The sequence below is a fragment of the Colletes gigas genome, unplaced genomic scaffold (genome assembly GCF_013123115.1).
Source record: "Colletes gigas isolate AHSC1104 unplaced genomic scaffold, ASM1312311v1 Colletes_gigas_Sc00006, whole genome shotgun sequence".
NCBI lineage: Eukaryota > Metazoa > Arthropoda > Insecta > Hymenoptera > Colletidae > Colletes > Colletes gigas.
In genome coordinates this window covers 8,682,367-8,706,595 of record NW_025106635.1, presented here as the reverse complement: position 1 = coordinate 8,706,595, position 24,229 = coordinate 8,682,367, and the positions used below count along the sequence as shown (strand labels likewise).

Here is a 24,229-nt window from a genome sequence, read left to right as displayed (position 1 = left end):
CGATACGAGGATACGTAACGAGCGGATACCTGCTTTAATCCCTCTGTTTCGAGTGGGCTTGTCAAACATACTACTCGCTCGATTAGCTTTTACGCTCGTTTGAACTTTATGCGTTTTGCTTTTCTTATTATGCACGGTTTTGCAACTCGCGTATGGGTGTTCTCAGTAACAAAACACCTGAAGGATCAAGATTAGCTAATGAATATCCTTGTATATTTTAATAGAAGAATTTTTTTAAGTAACTGTTTTCAATCAAAAGGCGTCCATCGATGTTTTGTATTCATAATATTCTATCGTTAATGGAAGTGAGTTTAAATAAGATGACTGATATTTTTTTTGCTATTATTTCGTTTGGTGAACTATTCTGATTATTCCTTTGTTTTTATCCTGATCTTTCTTGTTTCTTGTGGCATTTTTTTGTGTACAATTTTACTCAGCTTTGCTTCAGATTAGAAAAGTGTCAGGATCATTACCCAGTGAAAAGTTATAAATTGCAACTTTTGGTTACTCTGTGAAGCCTGGTATCTGTTTCAGTAGCATTGTTTTGCTCGTATCGTGTAAGATAACGACTCGAAGAAATAGAAACTATGGTCAGTAATTTCAGCCCCGAGCATAATGATACGCGAAATATAAACCTGTTGCTCGTGCCTCATGCAAATTACCTCCGAAGGTGAATTGCACCGTTGCTGGGAATTCCGCTCCATGAAAGCCTTTCAACTTGTTTCGGATTCGCGGATCCCTCGAATGGTATAGAGTTATCGTGCCCAGAGCACGTCACGTCTCGGTGTATCGCGTCGCATCAGGGCTATGAAAGCAATAATCAGCATTGTCAGGCATCCAGCAGCGAGTACGAGATCTGTGATTGCAATACAAGCCACCGTGAAACCGAACGCGTTTCGCGCGCCACTGACTCCCCGATGATACCTTTTAATAACAACTTCCTAATAAAATGAAAAAGGTCGTACCCTCGAACTGTCGGTGCATTGCTTCTAAACGGACGTTCTAGTTTCAGGCTGTAAAACGTGACGTTCTTTGGGCATCTCTTCGACAATAACTTTTTCAAACCTAGGCACACTTATTACTACTAGCCTCTAAGAAAGAGAAAAACACTGGCAATGTGAAGTGAACGAAAAAAAAAAATATTAAGGGGCACGTTGTTCAAAAATAAAAGAATAATATGTCTTCATGGGAAATTGGAATTATATGAAAAGAAGAAATTATAAATGAAGTTTTATGTTCGGGTACAGAAGCATGGTACAGTTATGCATCGAAGAAATAAATAATGGAATAGAGTATAGTAAGCGGGAGAAAATGAAGTTAGAGACAAAGTTACGAAGAGGATAACGAGGAGTTATCATTGAAATGCTCGGTAATAAAAACGATAGCAGCACGGTTGAAGGAGTTATTGGTAAGTATAGCGAATCGTAGGGGAAGTGAGTTATTATAGTAAGCGGAACAGGAGGAGAAAGAACCGTGATGGATGGACCGATGGTTGGATGTATGATATATGAGATAAAAACAGGCTCACAGATAACCACCTCGACAATTGCACGGTAGATAGTATGAACTACATATTCGCTAAATTGTCAGTAAAATACATCTGATTAAATGTCATATTTTTTTATCTAGATTAACTTCACTATAAAACCGAGGTTAACCCTTTATTCATTGTTGATTCTGAATTGAACAGTTATCGATTTCATCTTACGAAGAAAAGAATTTAAGAAACGCTGGACTAGAGTGGCCTCTTAAAAACTATAACGAAGCTTGTAAGCCAACAGTCGCGTAATCTTCGTCTTGCCCAAGACGATCATTCGTGTAATTACGATTTCATTCATATCGCCCGGAATAATTATGGAAAATTACATAAATATCGCGATACGCAGCTGGAATCCGTGTTGCAATCGGCAGGGATGACTGTGTGTATCGAGAGTAAAATCGTGCGACCAACGCGTGACAGGCGCACGGTTAATGAAGAAACCGCGCTATAGTTCTCACGTGTAAACGGCCGCCAGAAGAGCAACGCTTTTAATCTGAATAAACAGGAACGGCGGCGACAAGCCAACACGAACACGAACACGAACACGTACGGTTGCGTGTCGCCTGCGACAAATCTGTTTTCACCTCCGTGGAATATATTAATTAACGTGCTTAATTAATATACAATTGTATCAGTTGACAAGATGTGCGCTCGGTTTGTTTGTAAATAAAATAAAAATTCGTGCAATATCCGTCAAACTCTTGCGTATTTACAAGACTCTATACTCGAGGAATAAATAAAATATATAAATAACCTTTTTCAACACCGCGTTTTAACTTTGCCTAAGTTTTACCTGCACCAGTTACTTTTTTACGATGAAGAATTTACCTGTCTCTGAACGTATTGGAAAAGTGCAAGCAATATTATACTCTTCCAATTTAAAGTTAAATGTGTCGACTCGACTATAAAGAAAATTACACCTCAAATCCGCGAAACAGTCTATATTTATCCGGGACTGTTCTATCCTGCACAGTGGTTGTTAACAATTTTAATACACCCGTAGGATCGAAGACTATTAAACGAAGGAAGCGAGTAGAGTTTTTACATCCTAGTAGAAAGTTAAACGCCCCGATACCTCTATCTAAATGACATCGGAAATTTTACACCTACTCTGTTAATAAATAGACGCACGGTAAAAAGTCCACGATGTAATTGTGGTATTACTTTTCCATCCGCGATCGTGAACACTCGTCTCGGTGTTACGATAAAGTTAAATCACCAGCCTGAATGCGTGTTCTCTGTTTTCTAAACTCTGCTCGGGATTTTAAGCATTTTCCTTTCACCGGTCGCGATTGTTCGTAAAATAATAATCCAGCTAATCGTTACTTATCCAACAAGATCGTTCGTACCTCGCGTGCGTTCGTATCTCACGAATACGTTTCTTTCGTCACGCCGTTGAATAATTTTCTTGCAAAAATGCAATTAATCAGACGATCGAATTGACATCGAACAACTCCGATTAAGATTTGTAGAGCATCGATCACGTTCGTGTAGGAATTTAGTTAGATACAGCCACGGGATAAGACGTACCCCGCTGCACGTTCTATGAATTATACCTTGAAACAAACAACTCTACTATTCGATATACGCCGCGATGTTTCATCGAGTCGTTAAATTAATCAAGATAAACGGATCGCGCAATCGGATACGAGCGTAAAAGTGGGTGTGTGCAATTGGCACCATAGATTCTTTTGCAAATTGTTCAAACATTCGATTCTTTCTATACTAGGCCGAAAAATTGAATTCGATCGTCTGGAATTGTAGACAAAGTGTTTGAGATACAAAATTAATTAGGTACACTTTAGAAAAGTGCATCTCCATTAGACGTGTGATCACTACTTTACTTTTTTCATCTCATTATTTATTACGTTGATTATTTCTTCAAATAATAGCAGACACACTCACCCTAAGTTATTCCGCCAAAAATTATTAGCCCTGAATGAATACGTACCTGTAACAAAATTGGAAAAATACTATTAAAAAAGCTGTACATAAATATCGAAGACATTTGGAGAGTTTCTTAGGAGTTTATTTCATTTTAGGGATTTTCAGGAGAAACCTCTATAGCTATATAGCTTCATAAGGGAACATTTTTGAAATTTCAATTCTGTCAAAAATATTGGGAGAAAATCGATTTTTTTAAGCTATTATCCCGAGGTTCTCCCTTATAAAGCTTGCAGAATAAAAATAATTCCTGCGAGTTTCGTAACTGTTGGTGTTTTGAATGAGATTTTTCCCTGTTTCGATCGCACTTTGACATATATCGACGCGGGAACGTTTTCGAAGGGTGTGGTGGAGGCCGGATAGATCGCAGCAAGGATCGAGGACGGCGGGTCGCCACTTTCCCGACCTCGTCATGCCGTCTCCGCGATTTACACGCTCTTGTGTGCCCGCTGATCGTAGCCATAAAGGTGTCTTCCCACTCCTCCGACTACGTGGGTGCTGCCTTGTACAATAGGCTCACCCGGCTAGCTCGATTACGTATTTTTACCTTCCGTTCCGTACGAGTCGTAGAAACGAAACAGGACGTGTCGAAAGTAGCGCCCACCCGACGTTACGTTCGTCATAATTCATCGAACGTTCGAATTTAATTGCTAGTCGCTTGGATCAACGTCACTTCTCGCTCGCAGGTTGCTTGTAATTTGTACGACACCGCTTGCAACTCGTGTTTCGATCAATTTAGATCGTCGTTTTTGAGAATAAAGAATATTCGAGAAAAATTCACCCCTTGCAAGGTTCGATGAACGGTTCTAAATAATGCGATTGGAAATTTGCTTAGAAAATAAAGGAGAAATTGCTTCGTTTGTCAACAACAACCACCACATCTAGCATTACATTATAAAAGTCTCCAGACGGAGTAGCAGAATAAAACATGATCGTAGTTATAATGAATAATTAATAAATTACGGTAATATGAACTGACGTTTCTGACTCGATTAACGCTTTTACAACCGCTGTCGCGAATACATGATTTTGTCGGACAGCGGCTAGCGGCTGCCGTTACGTGTTCACGCTCTATCTGCTCCCTCGATCAACGGTGAATAAACATTTCTTCGACATCTTTCTCTTTTGATCTCTGTGTCGCCACCCACTCAATTTATTACATTTGCTGACGTCTATGGTCTCTAGATTTTCATTTAAAAACACAAGTCATGATCAATTAATGTAAAATAATGACCAATTTTTGGGATTACATCAAACTATACATGATGTTTAATTTAATAGCGAAAGTGGACTTGAGATTTTTTTGTTAAATAAAGCCAATTATAGTATCCCTTACTCCAAATGCCTAATCTGATTTTATCCAATACTTCCTCGCTCCGAATAATTAAGATTTCAGCGACGCAAGCAACGTGTCAGCAAGTGAAATGCAACTAAAAGTTTCTACCTGCGGTTAACGTCCGCCTATAGAGTATGGAATTGTAAGATCAGCCAGCAAAGAAAGCAGACGGAGGGTAATTTTTCAAATTCCAGCGTGGTTTTCCCTTCGCGGTTCCCGCGGTGTCTCGAATGCATCACATTCGGGTTTTCGTTATTAAAATATCACCGAAGCGTATCCATCAAAGCGTGTTTATGTAAGACCGACTGCACGGACGACGAGCGAACCGCGAAACGTGAAATTGTAGGTCTCACTGTGTCCAGACGTTGGCTTTGTTAGTTGGTAATTAGTCAGAACACCAGCTCTTTTTGTCAACGAAACGTTATCTAATTTCGTCGCGTAAAACGGCCGCGAAATGGCGTAATACTTCACTGTGACGCGAAACAACAGAACGAACAAAAGGAACTGTTTTTGCACCGAGATTTCAATTCCCCTCCGCCCAAGTTTTTCTCTTTCTTCTGGGAACCGGCAGGACCATTTTGACCGTAGGTTGCACGGTTCGCTTTAACCTCTTTTCACGATTTTGCGTCTCGCGGAATAAAACAGAGAAATATTCAAGACAGAGAATTATTTTCAGAAAGCTGTTGGTAGTTTTATTTCTTTCGAATTAACTTGAATCATTGTTCAATACACGTAGGTTGATAAAAAGTAAAGATACCAAATTTTGTGACTAAGAAATTCTCGTAAAAAATGATCTGACCTACCAGAAGATCATACATCATAAAAATTCATATCTTTCCTCGTATTTTATTATTTTGGTTAAGATTAAATATTCGCAAGTACTAGAAAGGTTTGCTCGATCGATTCGAATATTAGAACCCTATCTAAGCGTTGGGATATTTAAAAAAGAGTTGTAAATTAATTATAAATCGCTGGTTTAAGAGTTAAGGATGTGATAATTCGATGACTGGACGAAATCTACCGTGCGTGGGTGGTGGTTTGATCCTGCTATTCCCGAGGCAGTCGCGTGGAGCGTAGTAAAGTGACGCAACTAGTCGATTCTAGGATGTGGGTTGGTTCTTGAGTAAAATAAAGGCATGTCTCGGCGCGTGACCCAGTGCACCACAACGGCCATACGAACACGCACGAATTGCACGGTTATTTTATATTGTGGCTTAGTGGGGCAACTGACAACTGGTATCCCATTAAATGCAGGAAGTGAAGCAAGTACCGAGGCTTATGGCAACGGATCATAGTATTCCCAGAGTTTTACCGCAGTCTGGTTGACTGCTAATTAACAGCCGGTCAGAATACCAACGAATTCGCGCGTTTCATGAAGCCCGCGGGCTGTGCAGGTGACGATGATGATGCAGTCGATAGTCGATCGATGAAACGGGAACTCGAAAGCGCGATTGGATCGTCCGTAGATCGTAAATCTGTCGCGGATGCGCCAAAGTTTACAGGAGGAACTTGCCAGGTTTCTCGTTGTTAGTTTTCAGAAATGCATCGTTCTGGTCCTTGTGAAAATATGAAAGGAGAATTTTTTGTAACATCGTTAACGTAGAACCGTATAGGTCCAATTAAGAAATAAAATACGAAACAATTTATAATTGGGAAATATTACGACAACATTAGCAACAACTTATGGTGCTTGGAAAGCTACGATTACCGACATTAAAATCTTTGAAGCATTCATGACATTAGAAAAAGGAATTATGTAGATAGATGGAACTAGAAAAGAAAGTTTATTTCCAGCTAGTTAAATACGTGAAAAAAACTCGCGTAATTTAGAAGAGCTAAAAGCTTATTCCCTTATATACTTATAACTGCTGCACCAATCATTGAGTTTAATGAGATCGGTTTGTAGTTTGAAAGCGTCGTGATAGCTGTTTGTCAATTCTCTTCTTACGATACAAAGAACGCAGTGTAAAAAATTACATGTTACTTATGGCAAAATAGAGAGTCTGCTTCGTACCTTTCGAAATCAAAGTAAGAAAGAAGTATTGAGAAAAGCAAAGGTTCCAATCAATGTGACGAAAGAGGTTTCATGAAGGGCCAAATATATAAAATATACGGATTTGTCATACTCAGTGTTCATACTCGCCCTTCTATAATTGTAAATTTAATTTAAAATTGTGTAGAAGGAGTATCCAGTGTACTATTTTTATTTTTATTTCAATGCATTGTGTTATGTTATATCAGAACACAATAATTGTGATTCGATAAACACAATTTCAATTGTTAAGAGAAAGCAGATTGTTACGTTATGTTATGGAAGGTATATTGTTATGTCATATACTATTTCACTTGAAATATAGAATGATCGATGTTAGAAGATTGAAGGTTCTATTAGTCGAAAATTTCCTCACCCGAACAATCTTCTCTCCCTATTAGTACGGATAATAGAGTTTCCAATGTACTTAAATTTACTACGTCACAGTTGTGCTTTCTTTTTCTTCCGAAACTACTGAAACTGTGAGAGAATATTATAGAACATCCTGTATTTAAGCCTCTGTTGCGTCATGTGCGTGATCGGGAACCAGACGAAAACGATTGCCGTACAGGTCACCGACGAAATCTTATTCGATATTTTTAAGCATCTAACAAGCATTTCATTATTTAAAAAAAAGAAATTTAATAATATAAAACATCTCGATTGCACAGAGTGGATATTGATAAAGTACACACTGAACTTCGTGTTTCCTTTTTCACCAAACTCGTTCGTTAACGACTAGTTTCGCTTTCGCGACAGATTTACGTGCCGCAGAGCTAGCGAACGATCAAAGGAATCGGTATTTAGCACTTCCGACGTGCCATAAAAGCGAACTTCTCGCGAACAATTACGTTGAGTAACGCCAAACTCGATACACTCTGGAAAAACCGTGATCAATTGATCGAGAGGAGAAAAAAAATGACCGAGGCGTTGAATCACTGGCATTCCTTGAGCGTTGGCGTCGATATTAGGTTAATCACTGTTCGACGGTTTGGATCGATGATCGTTACCAGTTCTCACGTCGATCCTAATGGAAGTGCAACATTGTCAAGTTACGCGATACGAGGGTCAGTTGTTTCTGTCATGGACGGTGCACGACCGTACCTTTCGCTTTTACCAGAGGCTGGCTCGATCCGAGCAAAACAAGGCGATCCTTTTTTTTCTTGTCGACGGTGTGTCGCGGGTCAGCCTCGTCCTGCTCGATACAGATTTATCAAGAAACGTTGACCGAGGCGTCTGTCGGGACAGGTCGATTCATACGCCACGATGCCTACGCAGATAACCATATCCGGACGTCTTTGTCGATGATAAAGCGAAGGCCGCGTGGGCCCCCTACCGTGTGAATTACGTCGACTTTTCCGCGAGAGAACAGGTACGGATATGGCGACGGCTGGCTTCACATATTTATAAAGATGGAATCGATACAAGATATCGGTCCGTTAGAATTCCCTTAAGATTCTTACAAGTCCCGGAAATACCATAATCGGTGCGTTTATAATTGTTAAGGAAAGGGTGTTCTAGGTTCTACGCGAAGAAACGAATCGAAAGTCGAGAATAACATTTTTTCAGTTTTCGTTTCGTTCTTGAGATAATTGAATTTGAATGTTTGTCTGTCCACTATCCACTGTTTCTACTTACGGTAAAGTCCTAGTCCTACTCTGTTACACAATTAGTTTTTGACTGTAGAAAAATTTAATATTTCTACTTCATTGTAATTAATGTGAAGTTGTAATATTCTTTATTTAAATAACGGGAAACTTTTTTGAGCAGAAACAGAACTTAAAGTATTTTGTAACTCATTGATGTCAGTAAAATTCTTGTAAGATATTAGAAATTAGAATTTCAAGTTTTTTTTTAATTGAATGATTCATTACTATAATAGATAAATTATAAAGTAACAGGTATACATATTAAAAGAATTTTCTCTAAATATAAAGTGGTAGATATTTCAGTACAATTTCTATGATTGCAATATGTCATCGAAATAGAAACAGAAATATTTTAAAGGAACTTGCAACTGTACATTTAAATAACTATTGAAATAATTAAAACATTAAAAAGAAATTGCCTCGATAAAAGCAGGATTGAATTCTTGGAATGGGAGTAAATCCTGAAAGTTGTAGCCATTTTCTAATCGATAATACGCGAAAATTACACAGGAAATTATTGAATGTTCCAATGGATACTGTCTTTATACTTATCTTACAACCACTGTTTATCGATAAATATTGACTACCACTTCCTGGATCAGTTCAGACAATCATAATCGACTTAAGTAACATCCAAGTGTTACAATTTATGTAGCTACAGTAATCAGAATTGGATCATAACTGATTACATTTGCTACGATTACTGCTACAAAGTAGCATATTACAATGCAATTACACGGTAACAATCGTGCAATTGCCGTGTAATTATAATCATAAATCACAAAACCGTACATTTACCGTGTAATTACTATGTAATTACGATGCAAGTTTTTTGCAGAAGTGACTGTAGCAAATGTAATCATATCATACTTTGCAGAACATTGGCGCGTAATTACGCGTGCCGAGCATGCATCTTTAATTTCATGATCTTTTCGCTTGTGTGAATCTTGGAAATTGATACTGTAGTAGATACAAGGCGTTTGTTTATAATAGTAGCTAAATTTTCTTTCATCTTTTCTTCAATAATAATTTTGAAAGCCATTGGTCTAATGAATGGACATCAAACTATAGTTCTTATTGAATATTCGGAAAATCTACTTGACTATAGCCCGTACCAGAACGAACTTAAAATATTTATTTTAAAAATTTAAAAATAACGTGAAAAAATTGATAATCAAACTTCAAAGTTTTGTAATTTTTAAAATTATCGATTTTTTCCTTTTGTTCTGCTAGCAGCTAGTCAAATGCATACTAATTAGAAATCTTTCACGTATTTTTCATTAATAGGAACCGTGAATCAAACTTTTTTAAAAACGACTGTTTGACTATGTTTGACTATGTTTGAGAGTATACACTACCATAAATTTGAACTTGCTTTCGTCCAAAAAATTTCTAAATATCCTCAAAACATACATAAACAAATCCTGTAAATTTGACTGCGAAAGATGCGATAGTTTATTTACAAAAAATTCTTCAAGACAGTTTAAAAATACGCGCTTCACATTTTTAATGCAATTCCGTGTATATTCCGATACACGTGTACCCGCGAATTTTATTCGTGTATCAAACAGTACACGGATTTTAATTAGAATATTTTAACTGCACGAGATCTCTGATGCCAACCGGAGCAACGAAAAAGATCAATTCTCCGTTTCTCGTGTCAGCGTCTCAGCTGCACCATCGTTCGAAAAAGAAGACGGTCGCTGGAAAGTGGATGATCTTTCCTTGATCCTTATTCCGTGGCGCCGTGTACCGACAGGGTCAGTTCGTTCGCGCTGTGTCACAAGCGCCGTGTACCTGTTCGCAAAGTCACGTTTCGTTCTGTCCTACTTTTCGACGATGTTTTCGTCCCCCCGGCTTGAAAACGGTTCTAATGTACCCTTTCGTTACGCTGCTTACGATAATCGACGGCTTTGCGCCGCGCTCGCGGAGCCGGATGCATTAATGCAACGGGATACGTCCATTATGAACGGGTGCAACGGAAATTTTCTCCTGGACACTTTCTTCGCCGCGCGAGAGAAACTTCGATTCTTCTTTATTCGTTAAGGACGTTTTCTTTCGTCGTAGCAACGATTAACGATTTGCATTTCTACTCCGAATAGAAATCAATTTACTCGACTGGCTTTCGTTCGACGATTTGAATTCACGAACGCTGCAATAACCGTGTCCGGTTGTTTTCACAGGAACGCTCTTTCGCGGATGCGTGTCGAAATGTCGCGCGAAAACAGTTTTGAAAGAAAGCTACGAGAACTGGGAATGATTGATGATTGGGCGGATTCCCGAGCACGATGTTTGACGGTCTGTTTAAAGCCTCGTAGCGAAACACTCGTTAGACCGGATGTGTGGACACAACGTTGCATCGCGCTCAGACGGGAAGTGCCTTTTTCCTGCGTTTTTCCACGAGTCCGCCAGACTCACTCTTATGGAATTCGATACCGGTTCGATACCTGAGTACGAAGAATGCAAATGCAGCGAGCAACGAGTAACAAGTGCACGATTACTATAGTCGTTTCTCATGTTTTATTCTCCTAACGGTGTCGATGGTATTGACGCTCGATTATTCCCACGAGCGCTCTAGAGCTTTGAATAAACCGATTCTATTTAAGTACCACGTTGAGGAGTCGTTCGGGAAAAATCTACAGTTTAAACACGGTTTCACGAATTTTCACACCCACGTTCGAGGAAGCGGAGGCAAAGGTAAACTCCGGCTAGAAAGGTGTTTAACAATTTTCGCATATTTGACAAGTAAATACTGCTTGGAAACGATCAGCAGTTACGGGACGCGGAAGTGGAAAGAAAAGAAACGAAACGGCCGTAGTTCGCAAATCGGTTGGCAACTCGGGAACGATAAACAAGCAACAACCCCGTGATGGTTCGATCGGTGATTTCTCCAGCCTCTAACGACAAGAAAGTGCGTGGTAGTACGTCGTACGCACTGTTAATCGGCCAACGTTCGTCGATTCCTCACGACCGTGACAAAAAACAAAACGGAACGCCAGATACGAACGATCGCGCGGATGTATCGTGGCCGATGGCGAACGTTGTCCGCTTCAATTTCCAATGAATCGATTGTCTTGCGTCACCCTTATTAGCGGGATACCACCGCGCGTGCAATTAGCTCACGACGGACGAGAAAACTGGCGAAATTACCGGTAACTGTTGCAATTAACGACGATCCGAAAGTACACGTCCAACGGAAGTGATCAACGCCTGTCGCTCGCTCCGGCAATTAATACGAGTAATTAAACTGCCTACGAGAAATCGGGATCAAGTCCGGACGCACGGTGTCACGGGAATCCGAGATTGTTGGCTCAACAGGTTTTCGTTGGAAAAAATAATCACTATTTTTATTTTTCTATTTGAAAATGTTACCAATCCCTGAGAATTCGATAGAAATTCTCAGCTGAATGGATTTTTGTTAGAAAAATAATAACCGAGTATCTCATTTTTATTTTTATTTAAGAATGTCATTCACCCTGTTATTCGCGGTGTTACGAATTCTCAAGAATTTGATATAAAAATTGTCAGCTGAATGGCTTTTCGTTATAAAAATAATAACCGAGTATCTCATTTTTATTTTTATTTATTTATTCTTTTTATTTAAGAATGTCATTCACTCTGTTATTCGTGGTGTTACGAATTCTCAAGAATTTGATATAAAAATTGACTATTTCATTTTTATTTTCATTTATCTATTATTTTTATTTGACAACGTTACTCGTCAAACAAAAATAGAACCAAACTGAAAGGAGGAGGTTGAAGAAGGCCCTGTTTTGCAACCCTATCCAATTTTTTTCCAGGTTACCGGTTTAATCGGGGTAAAATTAACCCCTCCCGATAAGGAAATGTTACGATATGAAAATTTTGTTTACGATATGACTATTTTATTTTTATTTTTATTTGAGAACATTACTCACCAAACAAAAATAGAACAAAACTGAAAGGAGAAGGTTAAAGAGGCCCCTGTTTTGCAAGCCTGTCCAATTGATTTCCAGGTCACCGGTTCAATCGGGGTAAAATTAACCCCTCCCGATGAGGAAACGTTACGATATGAAAATTTCCAGGTGCCTGCGGTCGAATCGAAGATCTTTCTGCGCGTTTAGGATAATATCGTCGAACCGTTGGGCGACTCGGATCATCGACTGGCGTAAACTGCGCCTTGGGGCATCCTGTTAACGGGGTGAAAACAACGAGTCGCGCGGAACGTCGGTCGCGGTGATGCTTCTCGTTGTGCAAGAAATTTGAGATCGACGCGAAAGAGACGTCAGACGTCCGAAACTTTCTCCCAAAAACCGTTACTTCATCCTTGACGGACAGCAGAAAGCAGGTCCGGCGGTGTGTATATTTTTTTTTCTCTCTCCGAATGGCCAATTTCTAGCGACTCGATTGTTGCCCCTTCACTTTCGCGATCGAGGAACCGAAAACTGGGCCACGACTATAGAGAATTTCCCGTTTCGGTGGCAATTAACCGGGTATCGAGGCAGATTTCCTTATTCACCGTCACGAAAACACATCGTTCCGTCTTTTACGATCCCGTGAACAGTTTATGGAAGGCTCGACCGCTTCGGCCTCCGGTGATCTTGCGGTAAATTCGAAAGACCCGTGGACCACGCACGAACACGATCGTATTTTTAGCGTCGGGAGGGAACGAACGTCGGAGGAGGGTTAATCAATTTTACTGTTACTGTTCCGAATAAGCAGAATGGACGAGGGAATGCGGTTGTCGAGGTAAACGATAGCCGAGTAACCGAGACAAGGTCGCCGATGAAAAGGAAACGAGGATTTACCAACGCACTGTGGGGCAATCGCGCGCCAAACGCGGTAAAAAGGTTAGAAATGTATCGCAATCGTCGAAAGAATTTATTATCGATCGAACGCTCCGGCCATTAATTAACTTCAATTTTTGACAACATTCCTCGATTTATAACGCGACCTCAAAATTATTGAAAAATTGAAATCACCGTTTATAACTTATATTTTGGAATCAAATCTATATATATAAAAATAAGTTGTCCTATGTTCGTGATTTTATAACTCGAGAACCACTCAACCGATTTTCAAACGAGTACATGCGTTGGAAAGGTCTACTTTCACTGATGGTTTATAAAAAAAAAACATCGAAAAATTTCTACGAATATGCGTTATACGCGCACTTTTATGATGGTGTGTTTACCACGAAGCTCTGCAATAAATTTTTTCCTTTTTGATGAATTTATCTTATTTTGCACTTCTTTTTCAGGAAAATGTCTATTCTTTCTAGAAAATTTAATTATTAATACAAAGACGTAAACGTATGTTATTGTATTGTCCAGCAACGCGGGCAGGGTTACTCTAGTTGTATATATAGCATTAAGTAAGCTGGTTATATATTTGAAATTAAACTTTCAAGTTATGTCTTATAAAATGTGTTTCAGTTTTACATATAATAAACTGTTTTTTTAGAAAAAGAATGAAATTTCATAAATCTATAAAATTTCAAAGTTTCAAGTTGATTAGAGGCGTCTAAGAAATTATTTGGTATTTAAAAAATAAGAGATGAATATATGATTTTGTGCATGAAAATAAGTCAGGAATCTGGCGTAACGATACTTTTCTCGAAAGAAGTTGATCGTCGATTGCAGGAATAATTTCTTGATTCGCGTGCCGGGGGACCTGGATCGAGAAATGAATGGATCCCCAAGGGAATCGTTAAAACAAAGTACGGTGCTCGCGAAGCGAATTGCTCGGTGGTAAACGGCCCATTGTTCAGACGCGATGGAAGTGATCGTTGGTCAAACGTGACACGCTTTCAACAGAAAAGTCATTAAAGCATTAAAGAAGTGTTGTGCCCGACAGCTATTCAATTTTATTACGAATAGGAGAAAAATGCTTAAATCTATCTAAATAAAGCGTTGAGTGCTGTCTTGCATCATAGTATCCGAATAATTTTATAAAATATAATATTTGTAGTTGGACTTGGTAATCATTATTAGAACAGTCAGTTTTTTTTAAAGAAAATTGAGTAAAATAAACATGAAGTTGAGTGATTTATAAGGTATACGAAGAGTTAAATAGTTTATTCCATCATTTGAACAATTTAGTAACTGAAATTGAACTTGTTTATTATTACATAAGCTATCCAATTTTGCAAGGAATTAATCTATGAAAGCTAAAGTGATTTGCAATGTGTACTTAAAAAGAAATTTATAGAACTCATTGCATCATTAGAAATATGGAGGGAAGTTATTGCTATTAAACTACCTATTTAATTTTTCAGAAAAGTGAGCAATAGAAATAAACACATTATAATGAATCTGAGAATTTAATAAGGTGTGTTTAAATAAAGATTTAAATAATGAATTACATCGTACTATTCGATATTTCATAAATGGAAAGAAAGTACCGATAATTGAACCACTTTATCAAATTTTGTTATGAAAGTGAGCAAAATGGCGGAACGTTCGTATGAAAATTAAACTGAGAGGAAATCAATTAAGGGGTAGTTCTCTAATTCCATCAATCTGTTCTTCCTGTGAGCCAACCTAATTAACGGGAAACAAACGTTTAGCATAAATTATCGTGGCTATCGTACGATCGATCGAAGACACCGCGATTAACCGTAAAATCAATTGCCCGGCCTGAACGGTCGGCGCAGGGAATAGGTGCAATTTCGAATCCATTAGAATCAATTTTCTTAACGGAGCGGATAGTTCCACCATCTCACGAAACGCACGCGTGACGTACCCGCGGCAATGGATGGGTTTCGCCGTGATTGCGGTCCCAGACGAGCACGTGTCACGCAGACAGCGCCAAATTGTCTGCCAGCGCTGAGAACTCGGAGTTTAACCCAGATAAACGGATCCATCGAGAAGGAAGGAACGATCGATGCCACGACAAAAGTCGTTCTGTTCGACTAGCCGCGATTTCTACCTTTTTTCCCGTCCGTTGCTCTTCCGTTTGGGCGAGAGACACGGGGAGCACTGTGAAGGATCTAGAAGAACTCGAAGAGAGACGGTAGACTGGCAAAGAATCTCAAAAAAAATTCGAAAAGAATATTTAACTGATATACAAGTTTTAAATCGAGAATATAGAAGAACTCAATGGCTAATAAAAATTCAAGAAAACCACCCCTAGAAATTATAAATGAAAGTAGAAATTGATTAAACGTTACAACGGTAAATCTTCGTCCAAATTTCTTTTCGACCACGAACAGTGTCACGATTCGTTTCCGGTTTTCGAGATGTAGCCGTCCAGCTACTTCTGTAGTCTCGTATAATTTCCGTGTTTCGAGATTCTGAGGAAAGTTCGGGAAGGTGATTCAAAGACGTGATTTACCATATGGGAAGTTACGTGTGTGCTCGTTTGACTAGTGAACGCCTGTTGGTCAAAGATACAACATGGTTTATGCTTAATTGAAAACCTGAATGGAAGCAGGAAACCAAGTCTTTTATATCATAACGCTCCAAATGAATAAGTGTTGGAACATTTTGCGATCATTATGGATTTCGACCTTAATTTCAACGTCATTCTCGAAGCATCGTACTTTTTATTATGCAAAGAAGGCCAATCGTTCGAACCTGTTGCAGTAATAATTTCCTCTCGAATCTATTCATTCATCAGGCCAGCGTACAATGAGACTTCAACGCGTTTACCCTTCTTGCACTCGCGATTCAAACTTTTTTCATGTAGAGGATCCGGTGTGCCAAGACCGCCGTGTTTCATTCACGAGCACGCTTCGCGTTTAACCGTTAAGGACGCGAGACTCCGGAGCAGATGGAAACAAAGAGGCAAAGATTGGAACAAAGATGGAGGGAGAAAGGCTGATTCCTGATGGGGCACGATCGAGACACGGTAATCAACGCGATCCTTGCTGCTTCGAGGGCCAATTTACCAGGGTACGTCTCGATGATGCTGACAAGGTACATCGTACAGCCGTTGCGCGCCAAAAATGAAATTTTAATTAGTATGAAATCATTCTTTAATTCGTTGTCTGAACTTACAAAGTAAAATCATGTTCATCAAAAAGAATCTCTCGTTAAATTGGTTTTCTCGTAACATCGAATCAAAAATATAGTCTTATAATGTTTTCACAAATAAATACAATTTTCATTCATAACTTTGAGATCATCTTAAAAAAAAGTTACCTGAATGAAATTTTCTAATGTTCCATTTTAGGGTCTGACTAAATTTTGAAAAATTCATAATTCTTCTTTTATAATTTTATGATAGCACTTTTGTTTCTTAGAATGCTTGTTTTGAACTGTCAAAAATAAAAGATAAGTAGAAATATAATCTTTCATATAAAGAAATACTTTACTGTTTTCTATGTCGAATTCAAGAAACGAAGGCAGTATTTTGGTCGTATACAAATGGTCGTCGAACTCGACGTGTAACAGTTGATCGTTACAATTGGGAAAAATCACGATCGAGAACGGAAGAAGCAGTGAACGTTGTTAGCTGTAGGTGAACAACTTGTTCGACCAGTCCGTGACAAACTGTTATATGCACTGGCATCGTGCCATCGCTGAAAACCCATTTCCAGTGGCAATGCCAACGACTGACATGCCAGGCTCTGGATACAAAAACTAGCAACTGGTATCCAGCCTTTCTTTAAACGCGATATGGAAGTAGCAGTATTCCAATAATTCGTCCGCCTCGTTATCTTCCTCGCCATTTATATTAATTGCGCGAACGCGAATGGGCATACTACGATAATTAATCAACGGTCAGCTTCGAAAAAATCTCTGAAATAGAAAACTCAGTAGCATTAGCGTCGATGTTCTCTCGATTTCCCGTACACAATTGGCTACGTTTAATCGTGCAACGTAGAAAATCGCGAATTAACTATAGTCTCTAGACGAGTTGGTTAATAAAAAAATAAACTCGATTCGGAAGGAAAGATTCAAGAAAAATGGGCCTCAGTTTATCGAAATAAAAAATAAATTAGATTATTTAATATTAGCAAGAAATTAGTATGAATTAAAAGACTGTACATGAAACGTTAATAGTATGATAAAACAACAGAAATAGTGTTATAATAATACATTTAAAATAAATTTTATTCCATATTTATTAAATGTCCAGTGCCTTACAGGCGAATAAAAGTAGCTATCTCTAAGTTGATTTATATTTTCAGAATTTAGTAACGATCCGTGTCGAATAGCTGGGCGCATACTTGGAGAGAAAATCTCAGGTTCGGTTAATGAATTCAGCCGGAAAGTTTAACGGGAACAATTGCTTGTTGTATGCAAATGTCGAACAGGCCACGGCGAGAGAAGAAATCCAGGGATACGCAAAATCGTATTTTCCCGCGTCGGATTACGCCACGATATTTAAATTTCAAAGTACACGTGGCAATGAAGAAGCCATTTGTACATCTGGCGATAAAAGCAACACGATGGCATTTATACCTCACCGAAAGGTGTAAGAATTAGCATGAACGAGGCTACTGAATGTCGCGTTTCTAAATCAAACTTCAAAGGAGTGTAGAGTTTGTAGAATTTTGTATTTTTAATCAGAATTGCCCCTCGTCGAATTTTATAAAAATCACGGGAATCACTATTATAGATGCAAAGCAGAAATTCTAAAAATATTTCACAGGTTCTAAGATTGGGAAGACTCGATTTTACAGAACACGAGTTAACTTTATTATCCTCTTTATTACAAAACCATAAATCTGCTATTAATCAATTTTAAATGAGGACATTAAATGATCGTAATGAAACGCGCGCAGAATCGCGTGTTTAATTTTATAAAGTTACGTTTTTAAGATTCATGAGCACAACGATGCTTCGCGTGCGTCGATCTAATGGTCAGTTATTACGACGGATCTCTAATCCCCCCCCTGTAATTTCTCTCGTTCTCAGAATAAATATCCGCTAAGCGAGTCGAACAACGCTCGCACATCGTAGCATAATTTTCAAGTTTCCATTTTCTATATGCGGAGTTACGGGTTCGTCGAATGGCTCGTGCTTCTCGTGTTCATCAGTAAAATGAAGACACGCGTGTACTCGTACAATTTGATCGATAGTCACGACTCATTAAGGGACTAACCTGATTCTCTTCGCTGAAACGCCGCGAAGAAGAAACGAAATTCTACCGCGAATTAGAAACTGAACGTGTATTTTCAATTGCTCCGGAATATCATCAATAAAGTGACTGAAAACGAATATGCACGGTCGCGTCGGCGCTTTGCGCTTGGAAAGCGCAACTAAAGGCAATCATTTTTTAACACAGACACACCGATAACCATCTGGGTTAAATACTTTCGTTGCTTGTCTCGTAACGAGACGGCAGAGATACTGACGGTCTGATTTATGTCTCGCCTTGTCTATGAATTTTTCATAAATATACGCGGCGCGCGTTCGCTTCCAATTAATAGCTCTTGGCTCCGCGATTATGCAACGGTGTCGTTACGCTTTTCCAATCAGCCGCTGCTTTTGAAAAGTTTCGGTAAACGACATTAACGGACACCACGATCGCCAGAAATTAGAGAAATTAGAGAACCAAGAGTAATAATCGTTATGTCTATAACGATTAATCGCGCTTGCTATAATTACAGTAATTACTCCTATGGACGGTGATCATCTAACGCAGGGATTCTCAACGGGGATCGTACCTAAGCATCGTTATTATATTCGGACAATGGCTGACAAATAGGAACTCTGTGTACACGGTTTATTTGTTCAACGTGAAATACAAATAATTGTATTATAATTCTGATTGTAACTTTGTTCTTCAAATAGTAAGTCAAAGTCCTTTATCTATTATTTGTTATCCACACGAGCATTTAGAAAAATATAAAAATGAGAAAAAGCCAAATATTATGACACTGCATATAATTTAGGATGAAATTAAATTTTTTCTTCGCTCTGTATACATGGAATTAAAAATATTGTTTTGAAGAAATAAACTTTTATATTTCAAAGATCTAAGTTGCCAACCAATTGTCAAAGTTATTGTCTTTAGGTCTTCCTCAGGAACAATTGTAATTGGAGTTGAAGAATCGTTTGAGTTCTGTATTATTGTATTTTATTAAATATTTGGAGTTAGTATGCTTTGTTCTATAATTATTTGTATCAACTAATAGCAATCATGAAAAGTAGGGAGAACATAGATAAATAAAACTGAGTAGATGGTCACGAGATAAGGAAGTTGAGAGATACTGTCCTAACGTTTGCTAGATTTCGCGATCACGTGCGCGTTTCTTTACGGATGAATTGAGACAGTGGTTCTTAACCTCTCTAGGCTCATAGTACAGTGTGCAACAGCGAGAAATAATTGTCACGTAATAAAATATCATATGGGGCATTGAAAATGTTATACTAGATTCAGTTTCCATTTTTATTTACCAAAAAGGTCCATTAATCCAAGGCTTCTCAATTAAAGAACAAGTCAAAGAATTAAAAGGAATTAAGAGCATAAATTTCAATACGACTTTCGAGTTTTTCTAAATATCAAAATGGAAATGTTACGAAAATTAAATGGCGTTTCTTCCAGGTTCTGCTGGTGAATTCGTCAGTAAGGCTGACCCAGCAAATCTGGCCTTTGATGCAACCACGAGTCGGTAGTCTTTGAATTCAGAGTTTAGACCATTCAAGTCGATTCATTAGCAGCAAGCTAACGTTCTCTAAAATGGTTGCATTCATTAATACTAAGTACTTTCGCGACTGTACTTCGTAGCGGATCGACCGTATTCGTTTCAGTTCGTGGCACATTTTTTATTTACATATTAACAAATCTTGATAAAGTTAGCGCGATAGAGATAAGGCTGGATAAAATCAATCAATGGCATGAATGACACTAACAATAACGCGCTTACATTACTTGAAGCATTATCTTATTAGATCATTTTGCAAACCACGCGATAAACAGGATATTGTAAGCACCTGGTACTGATAACCTTGTGGAACATTCCGTTATAGATAATGCTGACCATAATCGTTAAGTATTGGTAATAAAATATTAATGTATTCTAATAAATTATATATAAAATAAAATTTATTCAATTATAACGCATATATACACATAAAAAGTTATAATTGCTTAATTTAATTTAGATTAATCGTAAAATATTACGATATTGTAACTGGTTATTCCCGGTGGATAATAATAATGCCCAATCGTTAAACGCGTTTGCATTATGTAATTGGAAAGTTTCACAAAGTTATTGGCATTAGTGTGTTTACAATGTTCTACTCATGACTTGTAAAACAACGCCCCGATTAATCAATATTTATTCTATAGAAGTTACTAATTACGACGTTGATTAGTTTCAATACCTTTGGAAATGATCTAATTATAAATACTTATAGTCTTTGGTCAAAGTAATTTAAAATTACCTGCAATTTATGCAAAAAATAATGTAATTTGATTTTACAATCTTAAACCGTATTATAGTAGTGATAAAAAATAGTCCTGTCATGATCAAAATAAAAAAGAATTATACAATAAGAATTACTTTCTCGAGTAAAATGTTTTGACTACAAGTACCGATTGTAAGTCACCAAAATTTTTGTTCATTGCTCACAGCAATTACACTAATATTATCCATATTACCCTATTTTTCCATAAAAATTATTGTTTTTGCCCTTGGAAAAAAGTATTTGTTAGAGATGAACTACTTGCGGACAAAGTTACAAAATTTTCTAAATTTCTCCGTTCGTGAACTTTCCTTGTTAGGAGGAAAAGAGGTTTTTATCGCTACAAGGTAGCAATTAGACTCCCTAATTGGATATTGTAAAAAGTAAATTATTGACCCGGAAGTGAAATCTTCGCATTGTAGAAATATGAATATTGGATTAACTACGAGTGTTAAAGGAAAGTTCAGAGGCAAATTGATCGATACGCTTTGTATTCTCCGCGGACTACCAATTAGAAATAATAGTACATATGTGGCTGGTATCGAGAAAGCAATATGAACAATGAATTTACATAAATATTCGACTGATAAAAATCCAGGCGTGGGAATAGTTCTCTAAGGGAGTCTAGCTGGAGCAACTAGAAAAAGTTGCTAGAAAAAATTATAATTATTCTATAACTTCGCACGTTACATTATCGTGACTTATTTTTCCATACAATTTTTGTTACTTCTCTTTTGATTGAATCTTGTTCTTTACGATCATGTAAAATACACTTTTCTTGCGATCAAATTATTAGCTATGAAAAGCAATCACGTAACCTTCAATTATATAACCATTAATATTTTACGTCTCCAATTTTACGTGACAACTTAATGAACTAATTAATCAAAATTGAAGAAAAATGGAATATACGTGCTTCAAGTTTAATCTAATTGAAGCTTTAACAAGTACACGCTATCAACTTTTTTAGACTTCTCAGTTACACTTCACGTAATTTAGTAAAAATAGTAGAAATTATTACGAAACTATTCTGTTAACATATATAACGAAGGTTCAGTGAAGTGTAGCTTCAACAAAACGAAATACAATAGAGATCGAAGTTTGATTATCTCTTGTAAAGTTTCTGATTTTTCTAGCATATATTTGTTATTTGTAAACATTTCTATTTTTGTATCACATACAGATGATATAGACAAATCAAATTTATTGCATATAATAATAAAGAAATTCTAGTATATTTTCCGGTATTAAATGTACCAATTAAATTAATGATCCTATCAACACACCTTTCCGTCGATCAAGCATATTTTTTCCAACAATATATCCTATTTAATAAAGATAGAATTAGAATAAAAGTAAGTTAATAGAAAGCTATTTTAACTATGCAATGTATTACTTTGATGAGTATTACTTACAATAGGAATAACTTGTGATGTGATTCGCGAAAACAGTTCCTGTAATTACTGCCTTACTAATGAGAATGCCTAAATATTCACTCGACTGGATTTTTCAAAATTTACTGTAGTTTTCTATAAGGGAATGAATAAACATTTAATAGATTGCATTATATGTTTCTTCAAGTGTCTATTATTTTAATTTTTTTGGTGCAAATAAATACACCATAATTGTCGATAGTTCTACTGTTCTCTAATAGAGGATATATTGAACGATAATTTTATTTTATCGTATATTTTCAGGGACCAACAACTCAAGACAGAAGCCTCATAAGAAACGGTTGTGTGTCAGACTAAAATCGTACGATGTTCCACAAAAACAGAATTTTTATTCCAGGCAATTGTACATTTTTGTAACATGTACTAAAATTTACTTCCTTCAACGTCTCCGCTCGAGGATTTTTTTACACAGTGAAAAGTCTGTCAGTAAAATAATTAATTGACACGCGAAATTCGCGTGGAAACAAGTGCACAATCGAAAGTTTTCACAGTTGACAGTCATTGCGTGGCGCGAGAAATTCCAAGCCGGAGAAACGTAGCGCGGGAAGATAGACGTTTCGTCCGGTATCGATCGAATCGACGGGAAACGATAATGACTCAATTCCTTGGACGACCCAAATACCGTACGCGATGTACGCGACCGCAGTGTCGAATCTAACGGTGCAATTTCGCACAGTACGCGCACCGTTTCTGATTTCCCGTCAGAGAAGCGGCTTCCGTCTGGACCCTAGCGCGGTTCACGGACGAGCACTGTCGATCGTCCAGCGTATTCGTACGTTGCTCGCCGGGGACTTGGTCGCTTTCCACGCGACCAGTCACTCGCGACATCGAGCGTCCTCGCAGCGGTTGCATCGCGATACGAAACGGAAGTGCTCGCGAGAGACGCGTGACAATACCCGGGAGGACACTTCGATGCGTGAGAAATGGAACACCGGTCGCGCGACACACGTAGTGCCGAGTGAAACCGATTCCTTAGCCGCGCGGAAGACAACAACCTCGTTTGACATTTACTTTGACATTTATCAGGTTAGAGTCGTCCTCGAAAAGTTACGAGAATACTCGAGGAACTTGGGAAAAAACGACGATTCCCCGATATCTCTGGAAATCTATCGGGACATATGCACCGTGTTTCACTGGTTTCGTCGATAGGTGTTTTTTTTTTGCACAGGTCAGGGCACACTTCACTCGCAGAAATATATCCACGCTCGCGATCGTGAGGAGAGAAAGAGTCGCGGACGCGGACGCGCGTGCTTGGAGGAGCGATGCGATACAGGAAAAGAACAAGAAAGCAGAACGGGACTGTCGAAGAACCAGGAAGAAGAAGAAGAAGAGGAGCACGAGAAGGTCGAAGACCGTGAAACGAGGAAGGATAAATGGTGCCGGACGAACGAGGAAAGGGAAACGAGAAGCTGACGAGATCCACGAGGATAGAGGAGGACGGTAGAAGAGAGCAAGAAGATGACTCACCGTTCTTCCTACCGGCGGTCTGCGTGACGCGTATGGCGATCGTGATGCACGCGGATGAGAGGATCGTCGCGAGGACGAGCGTGGTGCTTCCGGCGTGCGTCCTCATGGTCGAACTCGGGTCGAAACTCTCGAACTAGATCTCCGACTTCTGGTGAGACTTGCTGAGGCAATGGCTCAGCGCCGACTGAGACGTTCTTTGTGCCCGCCACTCTATCTGGACTGTCACTTCTCTCACGTTGGGTTTCACACCGTCGCCGGTATCCCCAGGGAGAGAACTACCACGACGACGAGGACGACGACGTGCCCGCGCGAGGTCACTTGTTAATCCCGAAAATCCGTTCGGTGGCACGCGTGTCGGTGTTACCCGGCTAGTCGTAATCCGCGGTATGCTCTTGTACACCTATTTAAAACCTATCGCTCCACCTCGCGCTCCTTACTATTGGCTCCTGCCCCAATTCCTTGTCCA

At 38.5% G+C, this 24,229-nt stretch overlaps 1 protein-coding gene across 1 annotated transcript in view; it reads right to left on the bottom strand.

Moving 5' to 3' along the window:
• Positions 1-23,869, bottom strand: part of LOC122395864 (laccase-1-like) — a 62,043-nt gene extending 38,174 nt beyond the window's left edge. The window contains exon 1 of the mRNA XM_043393773.1: positions 23,764-23,869. Within this exon, the coding sequence (XP_043249708.1) occupies positions 23,764-23,869 (106 nt within the window). The remainder of the gene's footprint in view (positions 1-23,763) is intronic.
• Positions 23,870-24,229: the final 360 nt, after the last annotated feature.